Source organism: Leptosomus discolor, chromosome 15 (genome assembly GCF_034619465.1).
Source record: "Leptosomus discolor isolate bLepDis1 chromosome 15, bLepDis1.hap2, whole genome shotgun sequence".
Lineage (NCBI taxonomy): Eukaryota > Metazoa > Chordata > Aves > Leptosomiformes > Leptosomidae > Leptosomus > Leptosomus discolor.
The window spans coordinates 12,412,761-12,433,176 of record NC_141405.1 but is presented as its reverse complement, the minus strand read 5'-3'; the positions used below and the strand labels follow the sequence as shown (position 1 = coordinate 12,433,176).

Below are 20,416 nucleotides of genomic sequence, written 5' to 3'. Positions count from 1 at the left end.
TAGTAGCATGATTCCTTGAAACCGCGTTCAGTGTTATTAATCAAACTGTTCTTTGTAAAGTATTTGTCATCTCATTCATCATATTACTTTAAAAAATCTTCACCACTTTGCTTTTCAAGCAGGAGGTAATTATTGGGTCAATATTTAATTATTTCCTTATTTTCGTCTGAGTAACATCAAAGGAAAAGTACATAAACATATATTTGGCTGCACAGAAAACATGTATCATTATGATGTGGTAGGAAGAATGGACCTTTCTGATCGGTGTGCCTTGAGGTGGTGTAATTGTTTATGTAGCTGGAAAAAGCTGCTTGATGTTCATATTCCAGATCTAGAATCTTTAGCTGTCCTTCCCCCACCCAGATAAAACAATCCTGGACACTGTGTGCCAGCATAATGCCTCTGTGAGAAAGGAGGCTGGGCAGGTGTGAAGGTCGGTACTACTAGATTCCTTTGAGCAGTAAAAACTCAGAAAAGATGTGTCAGGTTCTACAGCTGAATTCAGGTTTGGTTAATAAATGACGATGTATTCTTGTAGAGAGGCAGTATCATATGTATTTTTATATATAGAATCATAGAACAGTTTCAGTTGGAAGAGACCTTTAAGATCATCAAGTCCAACCTTTGTCCTAGCTCTATCAACACCACTAAACCGTGTCCCTACAATGTCTGCCCATCTCTTAAACACCTCCAGGGATGGTGACTCCACCACCTCCCTGGGCAGGCTGTTCCAATGCCTGACAACCCTTTCAGTAAAGAAATTCTTCCCAATATCCAGCCTGAACCTCCCCTGGTGCAGCTTAAGGCCATTTCGCCTTGTTCTATCACTTGTTACTAGGGAGAACAGACTGACCCCTGCCTCGCTCCAGCTTCCTGTCAGGTAGTTGTAGAGAGCATATATATATATATATATATATATATATATATATATGTATGATAGATATGTGTGTGTATAAATAGTTGCTTATATCCTTTCAAATCTAAATATATTTATGCAAATTTTTTACACTAGGTGCCCTTTTGAAACTTTTTGCTGATCATCTTTGGAAGATTCAGCTCAAATATCATATTCTGTTTCTGAGGGTGGAAGGTAGAGGAAACCCATTTTGTATGAATTGAGAGTAAAAAGATTATGTGATTCCAGGAGTTCTGGGCTTGGTAAAGGCAGAGTTAAGGAAGTAGCTTCTTAATCTAAGTAGAGTGGGATACAAAAATTTTACCAGCATTATCAGGAAGGCTACACTTGTATCCAAGGCTGCTTGCGTTAAATACTCATTAGGGTACAAAAGATGAGGACACTAGTTAAGAGTTATAAACTAAAACCGAAAGTGAGATTGGGCTTACAGACATGGCCCAAGAGATCAAATTTGATGAGCTGGGCAAGGAGGTTAGGATTAAAATGGTTGGAAAGAATGGTGAGTGCTAAAACTAGGCCCCAAAAAGCAACTGAAGAAGAGAGGAGAACTGAAATACGGCAGGGTAAGTGTGTCTGATACTGTATGTTCATCCAGAACAGGGAAAGGAACCAGAGAGTAATGAATTTTATCATTTCTCTGCTGGGATCCACAACCGGTTCAACCAACTGTCTAATCCCCCTCTGGGGCTCATAGCAGTAGTAGATAGCATGTACTTCTGTATCCTGCATTGGCTCAAGTGACTGAGGTCTGTGCTGTGGATTTAAGGATTCCTACTCTTCTGATGAATTACACAGATATCTGTATGGTAACATGCATCAGTATTTGTTTTTTGTCTTTGTTTTGCTTCTAATTACACACACGTGTACTAATGGAACACTATTATGGTTGCAAAGTTAATCACTCAAAAGATACAAAAAGGTGAAATTGAGGTAATCCATGCGTCCTTAATTTCGTCCCTCTGTGCACGCCGTTTTGAAACAAACACATTCTACTGATTGTTCGGCTTTCCAGGATTATTTAACATAATCGGATGTACTGAAAAACCATTTCAATTCTGTTGACCTTAGCTTTCGATAGTTGATGCTTCTGAAGACCAAAAAGAAAGTATGGCTGTAAAGTTAGGTAATTATGCAGGCTACCTAGCTAATTAATTCTGGTCTTCTCTTACATCTTAGGTCTTGACTTCACATTTTATGTCAGAATTGACTTTTTGCGTATATTTGATTTTTAAAAAGGGACTAATTGAAAACCCACATTCAGTTTTGGACCCTTGTGTTAATGAAGATGTAGCACATTTCTGTAACTTAATTTTACTGTGTTCTGTGAATTGCACTGTTAATATGTTTCTCCAGTCTGAAATAATTGTACAAGTTAATATAGGCATCTAGATTTTCTAGAATGTAGCAATGGGAATTGACTGTTTATTTTTGCTTTTCATTGCTATCAAGTTTTTTGTATGTATGGTAGTTTTTATAAAGAATCTGAAAGTTTTACAAAACTGATTTAATTTTTTTCAATAGTTGTAAAGTATTTCCCGTTGTATTATCTCGTTCAGCTGCATCTTATTTAGGAAAAGGCATGTTTAAGTAATTTTTTTTGGTTGCTTTAAGACTAGAAGATTTAAATCTTTAGAGTAGCTTGTCTTAAAATGCACACAAATGTTGATTCTGTACTCTATATGGACATTTCTTTTTCAGTGTGTTTATTGCTGGCTTTCCTGAGTATACACAGCCAATGATTGATCATTTAGTTAACATGAAGATTAACCACTGGGATGGGTAAGTTCGTAAAGTCTGATTATTAATATCCAGGAATTGACTGTTCTGCCTGTCAAGCTTTCCTAGATTATATTTGTCAATTTTGCTTATACTAGAGTTTGCAGTAGCATTTGGCTGAAGGAAACTGGACAAGTAGTAGCTGATGTCATCTATATCTCCCTAGCATATTGTCACTTAAAATATGGTTATGAATTTTGTCTTTTTGCCATGACCTCAATCTGTTAATAGATTAATAAAACACATTTATATGGTATATAGTGTATGTGAGGGATAAACACCATCACCATACAATTATCATAATTAAAGTAGATTTCATGCGTAGAGATGGTGCTTAGTCATATTCAGTGTTCATGAAGATTAAAATGTGTACATATAACACAAATGAGATTATATCAGTGCTGATAATAGTTTGCATCATGAGAAATAATAATAGTTTACGGTAGCGTCCCTGCCAATGCATAGAATGAGCCCTCAGGTTCTACCATCCACACTTCTGTTTTTCTTTGTCTCTTTCAGCAATAAGTTCTATTCATATAGCTAAAAGCTAGCTGTAGGCTGTCTGTTTGGTCCACTGTTTTGTTTTGTTGGCTTTTTTTGACGGGGGGAAGATAGGATGGACAGAGAATACTGTAATTTTTAATATTGCTGGGGGTCTTTATTTTGGTTGGGGCAGGAGTCCCTTCCTGATGTTATTTGTTTTAATACATTACTTCTACTGAATTGCTAACCCCAAAAAATCCAAAAATGCTTTTTTACATCTTCAGTGTTATTCGAGAACTTTCAACCAAAGCTCTGCATAACCTCACTCCTCGGGCTCCTGAATACATGGCAAATGTGGGTAGGTAACAAATAAGTTCCGCACAGCGTGCCGTATCAAGCGTTCTAGCTGATGTAGCAAAAATGGGTTAAGAAGATTTAAACATGCATCATGACTTGATAAAAATTAAGATTTCCCCTGCAACTTAATACAGTGTAGTGACCACTTTTACTGCAAAATTTGTAAAATACTGCCAGATCTTTTTTTATCTGGGGGCTGTAGTTATCCGGCTACACTGGACCCTGCTAGTTCCAAAATGAAGAAACGGCTGTAGTTCTGTTGCAACAATTCAGCACCTAGCCCTCAAATTCTTAGCTTTTCCTCTGTTGATACGGCTTTGGTGTCACAAAGGGTGGGGGGATCTGTTTTGTCTTGTCCAGTCTGACATCTTCAGAATTCCTTTTTGACTGTTGTATGTGTAATCAAATGGGTTTTAGCGTGAATTCAGGATCCTTTGCTTGGCACACTCAAGATTCTGAGGAGGTACCAGCTGCTTTTTGAAGTGGCTGAAAGACAGCCGCTGGCACCCAGGTGACTCTGGCTACAGAGCTTACCTAGGCTCCCTGCAGCGGACTAGGAAGGGGGCAGTTTATATGGAAGTACAAGCCTCATTTCCCTTACCACTCAGCCAGCCCCATGCCTAATAGCAAGTATGTTATTTTATTTACACCAAACAGGGAGGTAGTTGTGAGTACAAAATTTCTTGGTGTGGCTTAGTATGTTTTGTCAGAATTTACTTATGTTTTTAAAACTTGGTTCTCGTGTAATGGCCAGGATATCTTGGCCTGGCTTTCCAAAAATGGTTTTCCTATGTTATTTCTAGGCAGACATGATTACATTTAGAACTGTGGTCTGTCACTGTGCTTTGTCTTTAAAAGAATAATTATTTAATCTCTTTCAGTTTTGCCAAGACTTCTGCCTTTATCAGTGGGCACAGATCTGCATACACGCCATGGGGCAATTCTTGCCTGTGCTGAGATATCCCATGCACTGTGTAAACTAGCAGAAGAGAATAATAGGTATAAATGCAAGATTATCTTGACTATAAATTTTCCTTTCTTGCCTGGTCAATTGAAAGCTTCCTGAGTATAATTATGGAAATCTCCATCTTACTGAACTTTCTTTTCCATTGAATTTTTGCTTGTTTTGATCAGTCATGCCAAGCCTTCGCATTTTATTCAGTGATGTTATAAACTTAAGTCTAAATTCATCACCAGAAAAGTAAGATCATTTGCTGCCTTACTTGGAGAGTTCAAAGTTACCATTTAAATATAGATTAAACCCCCTTTCCCCATAAGTATGCTGTCTTCCTGGTGAGGGAACAGTCTTTTGTCCTCAGTGTTGGAGAAATAACCTCCTCAAGCAGCTTGTTGAGTTGGATGGGATTTATTTGTTGCTGCTGAATGCTGGTCCAGATATACATATATAGATAGATAGATATGTGTGTATATGGGTGTCTGTATGTGTGCACACACACGTATTGCATATAGGTGATGTAGCTAGACTAATTGACAAAATTATTTGGAGATGTCTTTGCTTTAATGTTGTGATTAAAGAAATGAGTCCTTTACCTTTTCTTTCTTTCACAACAAGCAAAAGAGAAATATGGTTGAAAATCTGTATTGCAAAAACTCGTGTTTGGAAGTTAACGTTAGCAGTAGAATTTTATACTGGAGTGACTTAAATTGGGATGAGAGGCTCTTTAAGGTCAAGGCAGTGGAAAGTAAGATTACAGAGTGCAGTCTTCACTGGAAACACATACAGTTCTGCCCGAGTCATAGATATGTGTACACTGAAGAAATATATTTAATAAAAGCAGACAGACTTTCTGGGTTATTTTCATTTTACAAGTTGGGTAATTACTGTCTGATTAACCTTTTTTATTTTACTTCTGGGAACATTCTGATGCAGTCCTACAAAGATGTCTAAAGTGGTGACATCTAACAAACTTAATGTTGTCATTGTTTGTATGAGCTAAATATACTGATACGAATTCAAATAATGTGCACTGATTTTTATGGCTTTAATTTAGTGACAAAGAGCACTTGTTTTCACCAACAGTGTCTATCAAAAGAATTTGTGTTAACCTTAAGAGTTCATTTTTCAAGTAAGTTGAAAAGGTAGAGAAAAAGATGTATAGCATTTTTAATAGTAAGAAGTACTTGAAGTTGAGGGAAAAATCACCAAAGTGTTGGAGCCCGAAAAGACAACTGAGCTGAGAAGACTTGTTGGTGTATAGCTGATTAAAATGTTATTAGTAAGTGACACTAATTTTTTATAGTCCTTTAAGAATGAGTTTGCTGCATAAGAAAGAATTTGTGTTATTATGTTTGCTGAACTATTTAAAATTAAATATTTCATATTTCTGTTGAGCATAATTTGGAGAGCAATTGATTGTTTTTCTGTTTGAAAGTACAATGAAGTCATAGAAGAAAATTTATTTATAGCATGATTAGGAAACCAGTCATAAAAATTTTGTATACGTTTACAGATCTATAACATATTATTTCGATGAAAAATCATTGGAGGGACTGAAGCAAATCCATCAAGAGGTTTGTAGCAAGTATAAATGTATCTTTTAACCTGGTATGTTGCATTGTCTTTAAACAAACATTTACGGTTAAGACAGCCATTCTCCACCTTCCTCTTCCCCTTGCCCAAAGTAAACCGTCTCGCAGATATGGCTTTGGACACACACTCCAGACTGTCTGATAGCTGGGTGTCTTTGGCCATGTGTCTTACTCTGGTATAGTTTTGTATTTGGTCCCTTTCTCTTCTGCCACTTGCTCTGGTGCTGTCAGTTGCACCTCTGCAACACTGCCTGGGGTTTGGCTTTGTTTTTCTTTCCCCTTCTGTTTCTTCTGCCTTTCTGTATGTTCTGACTGGTCTTGCAGAGAGATGTATGGCTGTTGCCTTAACGTGACTGTGCTCAAGAGAGATCTCCTAGTGAGTCCACTCTCTCTTCTTTCTGTTTTTTTTTTGTTTTGTTTTTTGGTTTTTGGTTTTTTTTTTTTACTTTATTGGGATTTCATTGCTAAATTCTTGCATCCATGATTTACCTGTTTACCTTGAAAGTCATATTCTGTATTTCAGCTGATGTGTTGTCTTTATCTCTGCTTATGACGAATGAAGTCTTGTCTTGCTCACAGAAATTAAAAATGCTTCTACGGAGCTAATTTTGCCTAACTTGTCCCTTTAATTTGAAGTCGTCCCATGCTGTTGTCTTTTTCTTTTGGCTCCTATTTCTTCACCTTGTGGAACAGACAATACTTCAGCGTTCAGGCTCCCACTTATTTTCTGCAGTATCTATAGTCCCTTTAGTCCCGGTTCCGAGGTGCTAAAGCTGTCAGGCTTTACCATTTACCCATTATGCTTTAAAGTACATAGGTGCTTGCTTAATTCTGGGCATAGGTGAAAGTTGCTGCTACAGGTTGAAAAAGCATCTTTGTCCTTGTTTCATTTTGTCATGTCGAAATGCCTGAAAGCTTGATCTGCAGTATCTGTACTGTTACAGTGGCCTTGATTTGTTACAACACTTTACAGTTTCTGTTGTTGTCTGTTCTTACAATTAATCTGCGAAGTCGATGTAAGCTTTTTCTTTTTAAAATCTGTTTTTTGGGGTTTTTACTACATAGAAATTTGATAATTCTGTTTTTTTCAAGGAGGCCTACTGTAATGTTAACAATGAGATAATATTTTTCAGTCACATTTGAATATTTGTTTTTTTCTGTTTAATCTGTGGCTAACAATATATAAAATCAGTTTTCAGACAATGCAGTATATAATAACTTTAAAAGGCCCAACTGTGGAAAGCAATTTTATTTTAAAAAGCCAAACTAGCTTCCAGAGTATGTGCAGGAGTAGCTAGGATTTGGAATTAAGAAAACTAGTTCTTTATGAATGTGTTACATTGATTTTCTTTGAATGTAGAATTTGAATGGGTATAGAGAGAGTTTTTAAGAAAGATTTTTCCTTTGAATTTTACTTTTAAAATAATCCAGAGTGTTGCATAGCTCACAGGATGTAGACATTGCATGCGAGGAGGAAAAATGAAAACGCTTTCTATCAAACAAACTGTGCTGATATCAATGTTTGTTGCTTTTTTTTTTCCCCCAGCTTTGCAGTCGTCAGTTGTACAGGTAAGAAAATGGATGGAAAAAACCTATTTTTCGTAGTGGAAAGTATCAATTAGAAGTAATGAAAACAGGAGGGTCCTAGGGGGTTTGTTGGTTGGTGCAAGTTAGTTACACCTACCATAGACTGCCAGTCTCACAGCTCATCAGAATGCAAGTGCATGCATTCTTTTGGCTTTGTCTACCTATTACACAGGCTGATGTCGTCTTATAATGGTGGTGGTGGTGTTTAGAGAGTGCGACTCACAGGCATGGTAGATTAATGGGAAAGTGGTAAGTACTGGTCTCGGTATTGGGATAGAGACAGTTAAAGGAAAGAATGTGAAACAGAATAGGCTCACTAATCCCTGACTTCAGCAGTGAGTCATGGATTTCTTTCCCATTATTCACCTGTACTGTAGTACTTGTTTGGTTCAAATAGGTCTATAGAAATGACCTTTAACTAATAAGTTAATGAGTCCAAAATTTATTTATCTATTTATTTATTAAAGGAGCTTCTATCTAAGTTCCACAATTACTTTCCTTATCCCGTGTACTGAGTAGGCCAGCAGTATTGCAAAAGGTTCAATGCAATTTTTCAACTCTTGCACCAAAGAAAATGTATCCGAGTTTTCACTGAGTTTTTCATTTCCTATTTATTGAAGCTTCCAGGAAATAAAGGGAGTATGCCCAAGTAACTGTTAAGTAAATGTGAATTAAAATTGGTACATGACTTCAGAGTTTATTCCTAAATTTAAAGATCACAAAACCTATGACTTGCATTCCTAATGATTGTGTATGTGAATGAGGGGATTTTCCTGCTTTAACTGACAAACTCTTTGAGCAGTTTAGTTCACTTCTTTGCGCATGACATATAGGAAAACAATAAAACTTTTTGTGTAATTATTATTATTAATTTAAGGAATTTTTGTGTATGTTTTTGTATCCTGAAGCTTTCTGAAAAAAATATTAAAATTAACTTCTTGAGGGTCGTACATACTGATGTGAAACTTCCACTCCAAAGTTAGCTCGTACTGGCAGATGGTTTTAATGCTGATACTGAATATTAGTGTCTCTGTGGGTGGCTGTCTTGGCTCCCATAAATTCTTTAATGTCAGGGTGGAGCTTGGGTGTAATTTGTTTTTGTCATAATGTGCACTTCTTGCACTTAATGGTATTTATAAGATGCCTACAGAAATGTTTTCATTCTAGATAAGACTTCTAATTCAACTCCAAGCAAAATTGATTCACTGCTGTTTACTCTCATACTTAGGCTGAGACAGATGTCTACTATAATTCATATTTTAAAATATTGGTATGCATAAAATATTTTAAAACAGGACAAGAAAAATAAACTAGGTTATAAAAACAAACCAGCAATTTGAGTATTGCTGGGCAAGCATTTAGTGAAACAAGCCAAACTTGTTTCATGATGAGTAATTATTGCACATAATATTCCAAAGATTTCCATTTGAGAAATTGCTACCGGGATTTCAGTGTAACAACATCTTGTAGGAATGTTGAAAACCTATGTGTTTTATTTGAGTTTCTAGTTTTAAAACTGCATTAACAAAAAGCATCAGGCCACATGTTTATTAGATATTTTGCTTTCACTTCTAGCAGCAAAATAGCTGTCTTTTTGTGGACTGAATGGATTTTATTGCTTTGATGAAGCTGTTTTCAGAATTGCGTTGGCCTATGAAAAAGGGAAAAGGAAGTAAAGTGTAAAAATGTTGTGGTGTTTTGGGAGTTTTTAAAGTTGTAATTTATGAATTTTAAGCTGGAAGATGGGTTGTGAGTTTCTTAATTGTCTAATGCTTAGGATTCCATTGAGTCCTCAATCTCAAGTCAAAAAAAGATAAAGCCAAAGTGCTGTAATGGACACCTATATTTAACTAATCATCTTACATTGCTTAGCAGCTCTTGTAATGCCTTTAACCTGATTTTGAATGATGGCCATCAATTATTCTTCAGTCAGGATGGAGTCCAAGTTTTGAGTAATGCTGCACAGTCTCTCAATTTTGAGTGAAGTTGAAGCAATCAAATTTACTAATGCTAATTGTAGAAAATCCTGTCCTCTACTGTGTTAACAGTTTTTTAAAAATGCAAGTATCTTTCTGTCTTCCTGTCTAAGTGCTTTTCTGGGTTTACCATAGTACGCTGAAAAAGGAGAATGCAAGCCCAGGCACATCAGTATGTACTTCCTTCCATTAGTCTCGATTCTGACACATTTGATGCACTAGTTTGTCTTGAGGAGCTGGTTGGTTTAAGCATTTGCATGTGCACTTCCAGTTGAGTATTGCGCAGTGAGCCTGATTTTCTGTGTTAAATGGGCACTAGTTGTAGCAAGTCATATGCAGACCATGCCACTTAAACAGAGGGTTTGTCTGTTGTGCCTGTTTTGTGCTATACGGGTTATAGAGCTATTTTATAGCGTGCTCTCTCTATATATATTTAGCTATATATATTATAGCTATATAGCTAAAATTAAGCTATATATTTTATTTGCTTTAAACTTTTGTTTATATAATTTTGTATATAAAAGACAAAAACTTGTGGCATCTGTTGCCTTAAGTTGTCTTACTTGGGATAGGAAGTCAGTCTGCCAGTTGAAACACGGTGTTAGTGGCCAGCCTGATCTATATTATGCTCCCACTGAACCAGCATGGTTAGTATTTTTTTTTGTAGGACATATTTCTGTAGTGCATCTAAGACCTTGTACTGGTTCTCAATAGGAAAAGTCCTCAAGAGAAAAGTATTTTTTAATAGTAATTCTGTTAAAATTCTTCAAAAGTGCATCATCTGATACAAGGTTCTTGACTGAATATTCAGCTGAATAGGTTCAGAATTTTTTTTACCTCTTTTCTTGTAGCCAGTTCTGAGTCTGATAATGTAGGTCTTAATACACAGAGTTGGGTAACAAGATAATTTAGGGACGGATATGGAAGTGCTGGAGATAGATATGCTGGGCTTCTTCCAGGTAGTTGCAGTGCGCTTCTGTATTTCAGCAAGTGTTCTGTTTATTGGGCCTTCAGGGTTCCCATCGGAGCTGGGTGAGAGGATGCGCTGTGTGTGCTGGCGACTCCCACACTGGGTGATTCAGGTAGTGCAATGTGCTGTGTGCTGAGTTTTGCTCCAATCTCGTTCTTGTAACATATGAGGAGACTGTCTGTGTGTATTACACGGTCAGCTACATGAGACGAGCAATTTCATGTTTTTAGAACAGTAGTCAGTGTAAGCTGCACCTTCATCTTTGGAGTTTCAACTTTTCCAAAAGATTAAGGTAGCCTGTAGGTGTTGACGGGCGCTAGGCAAAAGAGAAACTCGTCTCATTTCAAAGACCTGTAAGGTTGCAACTAACCTTGATGGCTTCAGGGCAAATGTGTTTCTTGGCAGTCATCTACGTAAAAGAGTTTTTTAGGCATATTAGCTTAATCAGCAAATAATTCCAGCCTTGCAACAAAGTTCATCTTAACAGTTCTTCCAAATTTAAATTATTTCTTGCATCTAGTGGCATGATGGCTCTAGGAGATTGTGCTATACTATGTTCTGAAGAGTTAGAAGGTGAAATTCTTTTGCTGCTAACCAAAGTCACTGGGAAAACTCTTACTTCCATAGAGCCATGATTTCACCTGTGTTCTTCTGCTGTTAGCATACAATACAAAACGTGTATGGTCAGCATATGAATTTACAGTAACCTAAAAATAGGTGTCAGCTTAGTATAGTTTATTCTCTGCATCTTCAAGGAATGACCGTAAGTATTTATTTATTAAATACACAGGCTTTTTCATCTGTGCTCAAAGGTATCTCTTTCCTCCTCTGTGTACCTTGTGATAAAGCCATTTTGTACTTCTGGAGCCCAGTAAGTGTACAACCTGGACCTTGTAAGATACCTCAATTCTATTTGGGACAGAGTTCCCATGGAAAATAATTGGTTACTATTCATATGGAGATGAAAATACTTATTCAGCAGATGTTCTTAGCTGCCTGGGAATTGAGTATTTGCAATTGGATGAATTCTGAACTTCTTACAAAAAACAGGTTTTAAGTAAATAAAAAAAATTTATCCACAAAAGTACCTTGGACTTCTATATGCGCTGAAGACAGCACTGTCATTGGTTCTGATTCAGACCTACAAAATTTTAAAATAGATACCAGCATTCTTGGGTCCGTAATCTTAATTCAGCGGTTCTACAAGGGATATTATACATTTTGATTATATTTTCTACAACTAAATTGTGACTTATCCTAGGATGTTTCTAGGAGAGAATCATTGCTGTGTCTGCACATAGGAAGGAATGCTTAGGAGCTCATGGAACCTGGGCATTGCATCAGTCAATTTACAAATTGAATTAATAATTAAACCTTGAAACAGGTACATCTAATAATGTGATGCAGCTTGTGGATGTGTCTTCAGAAGAAAAAAGAGAGAATACTGACTGTACAGCAAAATTCAGAATCTCTGAATTAGGTAGATCCGTATCTTTTTAATTTAGTGAAATACTGTAGAGGGAGATAAAGTTAATAGAAAGATGCACATCATGTCTGACAAACTAAACACTGACTGAGGAAAGATCTGGGATTATGATAGAATTCTCGGTTCTTAAAGTTGAAATATGTATGAACTGTGGAAAGGGGAAAAATTTTAGATATATTGATGGACATACTGTGATGTCTAGGCAAGAAATAACTTGAAAAGTTTTGCGGAGGAGAACACATGGTGTCACAGTGCCTTCAAAGATAGATTTGATTATAGTTTCTGTGTTACGTGGAAATCTTCCTATGCAAATCACTGTCACCATTCTTCATTCTTGCACAGGGACAACAATCCTCAGTTAAGCTTTAAACTCTGAAATTAAATTGAGTTGATGTAATGCCAAAGGAAGGGATAGCTGTCAAATTATTAACATAAGAGTAGCTTTAAGTGGCCTGACTTCCTTATTGGCAGTGTGAAGAAGTGGAGAAGAGCAGCCTTTATGACTCAGTTCTTGCTTTGTAGTTTGAACAGAAGTCTGTATCTGAATCCTTGCATCAGCAGACTCTGTTGCACACCAAACAAATTTACAAGATCATTATTTTATACTCATTTGCAGTAAGACAACAGACAAAAGGCAAGGAATGGGTGAGGACAAGATGAGGGGAAAAGAAACGTTGAAGAGGAAGCAAGCCTTGCCACATCATTCTTCTATTTTTGCCGCTGTCTTCACTCCTTGCATCACTTCTTTGTTTTCTAATTTAAATGTTTTAGAAGCTGGGCAGCAGACAACATGGCAGGAAGATGGGATGGATAATGCAAAGACCTTATCATCATGGGGATGTGGAATCTGTGCTTGCTTCATATGATGATAAACTGAGCTGTGGATTATTACATTGAGCTTAATATATTGATTGTCAAAAGCAAAAGTTTCCCAATTAAAGGAAGTGCTAATCTATGGCAGATGAGAATATTGTGGAGTTGACGTCTCTGCATTACTGAAAAACCAATGAAAATGTTGAGCAGTCAAAAACCCAGTGCATGTTACAGGAGGCACCTACTTGTATGGAATGGAAAAACTTGTTTAAAATGTTTAGGCTTTTGAAGCTCATATTAAAGGATGAATTGGAGAACAAAGTTCTAACAGTTGTTAGGGTTGCTAAGTTTGCCTTCTGAGCATAGCTACTAATTTTATTGTGGGAGGGAGGAGGAGAGGAGGGGAGAAAAGGTTTTTTTAAAAGAAAAAAAAAAACCCAAGCAAATAAACAAAAAAGCCTTTGTTGTTCCTCCCCCTTGCTGGGAGTTTCTGCCAGAGCATGGCCATACAAACAGGTGATTAAGGGTTTGGCACACCTCAGGGAGGAAATATTCCAGCAGAAGTGAAGGGAGACTAGAATAAGGAGTCGAGGGAGGAAATATCCAAAGGAAGGGCAAGGGTCAAAGGTTCATAAAATGGAAAAATTAAGCCACAGAGGGTGACACTGAGCAGAACACCCCAAGCAGTGCTCACGGCACCTTGGGGATATCCGTGTAACCAGCAGACGTTGCTCAGCGGGGTGAGGAGGCACTGCTCTGCCCAGAGACGTGAGAGGCTGAAGAATGGAAACAGGCCCTGCCCTTTTCAGGACACATCTCCCTCTGCCCACTGTCTTCCCAGTTCAGACAGATAACTGAGCTGGATAAGCCTGAGCTGTGAGCTGGTGAGCCACCCTTATGTAACACACACTTGCTTCAGGAGGGTCTGAAGCATCTTGAGCCATTTGTTTCTTTCCCTTTCCTGATGTATTGGAAGTTTTTACCCCCTCACTTGCAGTGATAAATGCAAAATCACCTGGGAGGGGGCTTTAGCAAGGAAGGAGAGGGTGAAGGGTGAGAAACTTTGCCAGGAAAGTAAACCAGTTAACATTTGTGAAAATGGGAACTGATAAGTGAAGTTTCTATTTAATGTTCCAGAGATGAAGATTTTGTTAAAAGATTGCATGTGGAAGTCAGAAGCTCATAGAGGCTGCATGACTGAAAAGTCCTGTGGCAAGTCCCACGGGTTTGGAATGCTTCTGAAGCAAGTGAAAAGAAAAGCAGAAGGAAATTGGCAATCTTATTATTCACATTAAAAATCAGAAAGACTGGGACCGCATTTTTGCAAGAAGGAAGTTAAATGTTGAGGAAGGTTTTGTGTAAGTCACGCTGAAGTCAAGACAACAGTTGATTTACAAAGAAGTATTTTATAGTTGGTCAAATACAGAACTGCAGGTATTTTGTGATCTGCTTTCATTCTGAGATGGTTTTGAGGGTTTTTTTGTCACTAGGCAAAGCACTCAAGATTGCTTGTGGTAGGTTATTTTCTGAAGGCTCTGTTTCTTCTTTGCAGGGGTTTAGGTGGAGAACTGATGAGACCAGCTGGTAAGTATTGCAGCTGTGGTGTGAAAACAGAAAATGTACAGTCATGAATTTTCTGTTTGCTTTTTTCCAGTTCGTTTTGCATATATTGTGTTGAATGCATAAATAAAGTATGCAAAGTAATTAAAAAAAATACAAATTTTGGAGGCCAGTCAGAAGACAGGTACATCGGAACATTGGTTGCTGGTGCACTTGTGAATAACCCTGTTTGTGTAAGAGTTGGAGATAGTTCTTGGGTTTATGTCACACATTCTCTGCTTCCATTGTTGCACGCAGTCAGCTTTCTTCAGGGTTGAATTGGCTTCCTTTATTGATTTACTCAGATTCCTCTCCAGAACAGTTATGATCTGTCCATTAAGACAAATGCCATCATCTAACTAGTGATTTTATCATAATATATGTGTGTGCAAAGGTGAAGAAAAAAGACAGTATAAACAAGAGTTTGTGGAAAGGGTGGTGTCACAGAAAAGATGATGGGTTGTTCACATGAATTTTGAAGATTATTATATACAGAACCACTGTAAAGAGGAAGGGCATTGCAGGAAAAAGTGTCCATTCAGGTAGCCTGAGTGGATAAGGAAATGATGCCAACTTGAGTTTCCTGCTCATGGGTTGAATAAAGAAGTGCCACGTAGCAGCTTGTGGCTTTGAAGATATGAAGCCATCCAAACTTAGTGGGTGAAGAAGTGTCAGTACCAAGATGAAAACGTGGTCAAATAGAAGGGGTGATGGGACAGGGGGGTTTCTGTAGTCTTTGAAGGAGTTTACAGTCTTGTGACATGGTAATGGAGGCTGGAAGAATAGGTAGGTTTTTTGTAATATGTTTTAGCTTTTAAGGAGCTGAATATGGCATCGTTTTGGAGAAGAACAAATGACAGTATTTTGGCATGATACAACTGTGTAGGTGGAATAAGAGAAGAATTGAAAATGTTCCACAAATTGCCTGCATGTCTAATGAAGATGATGGTCTCAACCACAATAGAGCATAAAGAAGCCTAGAGAACTGAGGAGGAACCCCAAGAGACTTGGGTTTAGTCACATTGTACTTAAACTTGTCTGTGAGTAAATACTAGAACAAAGAACCTGACATACAGTAATGGATGGAGTTTAAGCACAGGGAGCCTGATTATATGACATTACCATAGTGAGGACTGAATTCCAGAGTGGATTTGGAGCCCAGTAAGTTGATTATAAATGAAGAAGATGAACTGTGTACAGAGCCTGGAGTAAGATTCAAAGATTAAGTTCTGGGAGGAGAGGAAAACAAAAAGGTGGCATTATATAGTAGCTTGTTCTGTTCTCCTCCTCCTCTCCACCAACCCTCCACCAGCTCTAAAGCAGTCAGATAGTGCGGATGGTTGTATACCAATCTGTTTTATTTGAACTGATCACCAGGAGGGGAAAGATATTGTATTCCCCAAGTGCTGAGTTTTCATTTGAGCAATACAGTTGATCTATCATGTAGTAAAAGTTTGCAATGTTTGCTGTGTTAATCTCCGTTCCCTTAAACAGCAAAAAAAAACTATTCTGAAAGTGGTTTTGTAAGCTTAGAACTAATTTAATTTTATAGATTTAAAATAGTAAGGACTTAATTATTAAAATGACATTTTCTCGTATTATGAATATCAAAGGAAATAAAGCTGCATCCTGTTTTATAGCTCTGTGCAGTGAACAGATGCCACTCCTTGAAGGTCCAAAATAAATGCTAATAAGCAGTAGGCAAACCTTTCATATATATTTTAATAGTTTTTTTAGTGGCTGTAGTATTGTCCTTGTATCAGTGATGCTATGTCGCCATTTACAGACTGGTAGAGAATCAGAAGGGTGGCTCATCTGTGCGTATGCACCTCAAATGGCACAGGGGGAAAAACATGCCGCCAAACAGTGGATTTGCGTGAATGATGAGGCTAACTAGTGTCAGATACTGCGTAGTAGCTTTTTTTGTATTTAAGAATCATAAGTGTAATTTCCTCTGTTTCTATTTTCACATATTTTGGACTTCTATTTGCAAATTTTCTTCAATTTAAAATTAATGCTGATGTAACTCGATGTGATCGTATCTTCAAAATTGCTGCAATTTCTCTTTTTTTTTGTATTTATCCAGTTATCTTGTTTATTTTCTTACAGTCTGTGCTTTAATTGAAAAGTTGTCACTATCAAAAATGCCATTTAGAGGAGATCCAATAATCGGTATGTCATATTTTAAATAACCTTTAATTATCTTAGTTGTTATTCTTTGAAGTATTGATGAATTATGTTTTTCAAAGAAGCAAGATTAGCAAGGTTTGGCTGGCCTAACAAATAAAAAAAAATCAAAAAGATACACAAATACTGCAAACGCAAAAAGAAACATAAATACACCAAAGAAACGATGATGTTATTTGAAGATTTGTTTTTTGGCTGTTTACTAGGGTTTTTTTTTCCTGTCAAGTTTTCAGCATCACCACAAGCAGAGTTTGCACTATATACACTGTAAACCAAAGTAGAATAGCTATACTAATTGAGAATCACGACCTTGTTTATTTGGAAAACCAAGGAAATACATCAATAGGTATAATTGCTGGTCTTTGTAATAAAACAGAGAATGCTGAAGTTCAGAAAGTAAGAAAAATTAATACCACTTACGTTCCTTACTCAGGTGGCTGGCAGTGGTTAATAAATGACAGTCTAAGAAGTCTCCCTCATGTTTCAAGCACTGCACAACAGCATATAAAGGTACAACAGTTCCTCCTTCTTCATGTGGAAGATTAATATTAAATACAGAATTAGAAATATGTTTTCTTTCTGTTGGAGGATTATTTTCCGTGGAATCTAACTGTTTCTTGAATGCCTGCTTCTTAGATTGGCAAGAAGGGTTATTTTTTTAAAAAAAAATTTGAATTCCTCAAAATTCAAATGGACCTTTTTGATTAATACTTGAACAGCTATCACAAAGGTTGTTCTTGTATGGCTGGCGGTGGTGAGTAGTCACTGGTGGTTGCTTGAAGCTACTTGCGGTCGGCTGTATGGTTACATTGACCTGACATTTTGTGTCCGTTTTGGTGTACCTGTAATACATGTAAGAGATGTTGATTTTGATAGTTTCAGAAAACTTTTATGAGAATTAAAAAGAATCTCTGGATGATGTCCTCAGCCCTGATGTACTGAGGACATGTTTGTAAACAGTGAGAACATTGGTGTGATCAACCAGAGTTATTCAGGACATAGTGCTTAAATTTTCCATTAAACTCTGTTGCAAATCCTTTCACTTTGCTCTCGAGCTACTCTAATTCTGAATATTAAATCCATTTATGGATATGTTTCATGCTATTTTATGTACATGATCTGAACACCTCCAGTTATTTGCCTTAATTTTCCTGAGTAATACCATGAGTGTTCGTCTTGCTTTCTTAAAGGCTCTACTGAATTATAAAGGCAATTTTTGTCTGCCCTGTTAGAACTTACAACCATCACAGACACAATTTGAATATAACATATTGTGTTCATTTTGTTAGGTTTTAAAAATGAGATTAAAAGGCCATTGCAAGTATCTGATAGCTCATTGAAAGTCTTCCTTGGAAGACAGAGTGGACTAGAACATATCCAAATCACTGAAGAAAATTAAAAGATGAAATTTGAATTCTTGGAATATTCTCTTGGCATTAGCAATTTATTCAAAGAATTTGTATGTCTTATAACTGAACTTCTAAACCAAGCTTAGAAGAATTAATTACAGACTTTAGAGAATTTTTACTTGTTTGGTTAACATGAATTAATGTTGAACAAAGTAGGTTTAGTAAATGTTAATTCTCATTTGATTTCTGTATATATTTTAGAGAGAAATAATTTCAAAGGCAATGCTTAAGACATTGAAAAGTAATCTCTTTTTCTGACATAGAGTATACTCTTCCAATGTAAATTCATGCATTTAAGGTGAAAACCATTCTCTTTAGGAAGTGGAGGATCTAAGCAACCTGATCTAATTGAAGATGTCCCTGCTCACTGCAGGGAGGTTGGACTAGATGGCCTTTAAAGGTCCCTTCCAGCCCAAACTATTAGATGATCTACAGCAATTAGATAATTCTGTATATTTTGCTACTATAATGCTTGCGGTAGTTAGAATATTATTTAGATGAATACTGGTTTTCTTTCAAGTCCTTGATTTTGCATAGAGAACAAGTCTGAGGTGTCTTTGAGGGTGGAATGAATAGGCTGTACAGGATTCCTGTGTTATCAGTTAAGATTTCCTGTACCTGGAGAACATGAGTATCGATAGGTATCATGGCTGTTAATACAGAGTGAACGGTGCATAGGTTTTGTAGGCTCTCAAATTTATTATAAATTTGGTCAGCATTATATTATTAGCTGAAAAATATAATTCAGCCATAAATTTTGTGAGAAAACTTGTTACATGCTTTTTGAAATAGCAGCTGTATTAGTTTTGTGCTCTGTGTCAGTGACTGAAACCACTCTAAAGATTAGGAGGTCCAGGCGTAATACACAACCTTTGATCCTTTTCTAAACCAGTTAAGAGTGAGACACAAGGATTGTGCTACTGGATATTTGGGGGGGGTTTGTTTATAACCTTCAGTCCATGGGGTTTTTTTCCTTTTCCTTTCTATAGCTTTCTGGGGAAATATGGTTCATTTCTTACCAATCTGGCATCAATGTATTGAAGATGAAATAATGACTTCTGTATTTTGTAATACTGTGTCCTCCTGGAGGTCTTTCAACTGAACTGAAAATACAGTTGATACATTACTATTGTCTTAAGTGTTAATTTAGCTTACTGGTACTTTTGAAGGAGTAAGAGTAGAACCTTTTTTTTTTTCTTAGATAGGTTTCCTGTTCAACTGTTCTTAAACCAATATTGGGAAGAAATAAGAAAGTAAAAGTCAGTAGCTGAAGGGAATGATTTTTTTTTTTTTTAAATCCATTCTCTTTTTCCTTAACCTTTTAATTCTAAGCACAATTACTAAGGTTGTACTTTATGATAAATATATGAAGTTCACAGTTTTGCCTTTGTTACAGGAGTCTGCAGTCTCTGCACTGGCTGCGCTGTGTAATGAATATTGCATCAATGAAAAGGGAGAAGCTGATCCAGCTCTACAGGGTAATGACTCATGTTTACAGTAGAGGCAGAAAATACTGGGCTGGACCTAACTTGCACTTTGGAGCTATTGAATAGAATGGGGAGGAGCATCACTAACGTTAAAGGACCTTAAAATGCTTCAGGAAAGAATGGTAAAGCCAACTGAAAGTCTAGGAGATGTCTCAGGGGTTTTGCTTGTTTTAGACTGGAGGTGAATACAAGGTATCATAATAATGAATTTTAGGAAAAACAGGTTGTTTTTCTAGTCCATACTGTAAAACAAAGAAGCAAAGAATATCTGTTTGTGGCAAATCATACATTTTAAAGCAGCAAGGCATTTTCACATCATGTTTTGATAAACTGTATGCCAGAGATAGTGTCTGACTTGAAGAATTGTTTAGGGATAAGAGGAGAAGATAGCAAGGACACCCAGAGTTCTTGTAAACGTGCATATGAACCTCATCTGTGGATTTGAATCAGTGGTACAGGAGTAGGCTTAAACTTTTGTTAGGGGCCTATCTTGGACCTTTCTTTGTCTCAAGTATTGAATTGTATTGTGTCCATCAGAGACAGAGTGCTGGATTGTATAGATAGATATTTTAAGAATTACAACATTTATGTTCTCAGTTTTTTAAATATGACAGTGAAATTACATATACTTAATAAAATAATGTTTTTTTTTTTCATTACTAAGTCATTCCTAAATCAGGTAACAGGATACCTTATTATTTATTTCTATTATGGTAGATCCCATAATGAACTTGTTACCTGTCACATACATAGTAACATGCAATCAGTCCATGCCCCAAAGAAGTTATGGCTGGTGTATAAAACCAGCCTATCTTGATTT

General features: G+C 36.7%; 1 protein-coding gene across 1 annotated transcript in view; it reads left to right on the top strand.

Moving 5' to 3' along the window:
* Window positions 1–20,416, top strand: part of TBCD (tubulin folding cofactor D) — a 113,071-nt gene that overhangs the window by 72,536 nt on the left and 20,119 nt on the right. Inside the window, exons 17-25 of the mRNA XM_086473440.1 lie at window positions 2,615–2,695; window positions 3,460–3,533; window positions 4,414–4,531; window positions 6,004–6,064; window positions 7,629–7,651; window positions 14,467–14,498; window positions 16,623–16,685; window positions 17,134–17,210; window positions 19,506–19,587. Coding sequence (XP_086329566.1) covers window positions 2,615–2,695; window positions 3,460–3,533; window positions 4,414–4,531; window positions 6,004–6,064; window positions 7,629–7,651; window positions 14,467–14,498; window positions 16,623–16,685; window positions 17,134–17,210; window positions 19,506–19,587 — 611 coding nt within the window. The remainder of the gene's footprint in view (window positions 1–2,614; window positions 2,696–3,459; window positions 3,534–4,413; window positions 4,532–6,003; window positions 6,065–7,628; window positions 7,652–14,466; window positions 14,499–16,622; window positions 16,686–17,133; window positions 17,211–19,505; window positions 19,588–20,416) is intronic.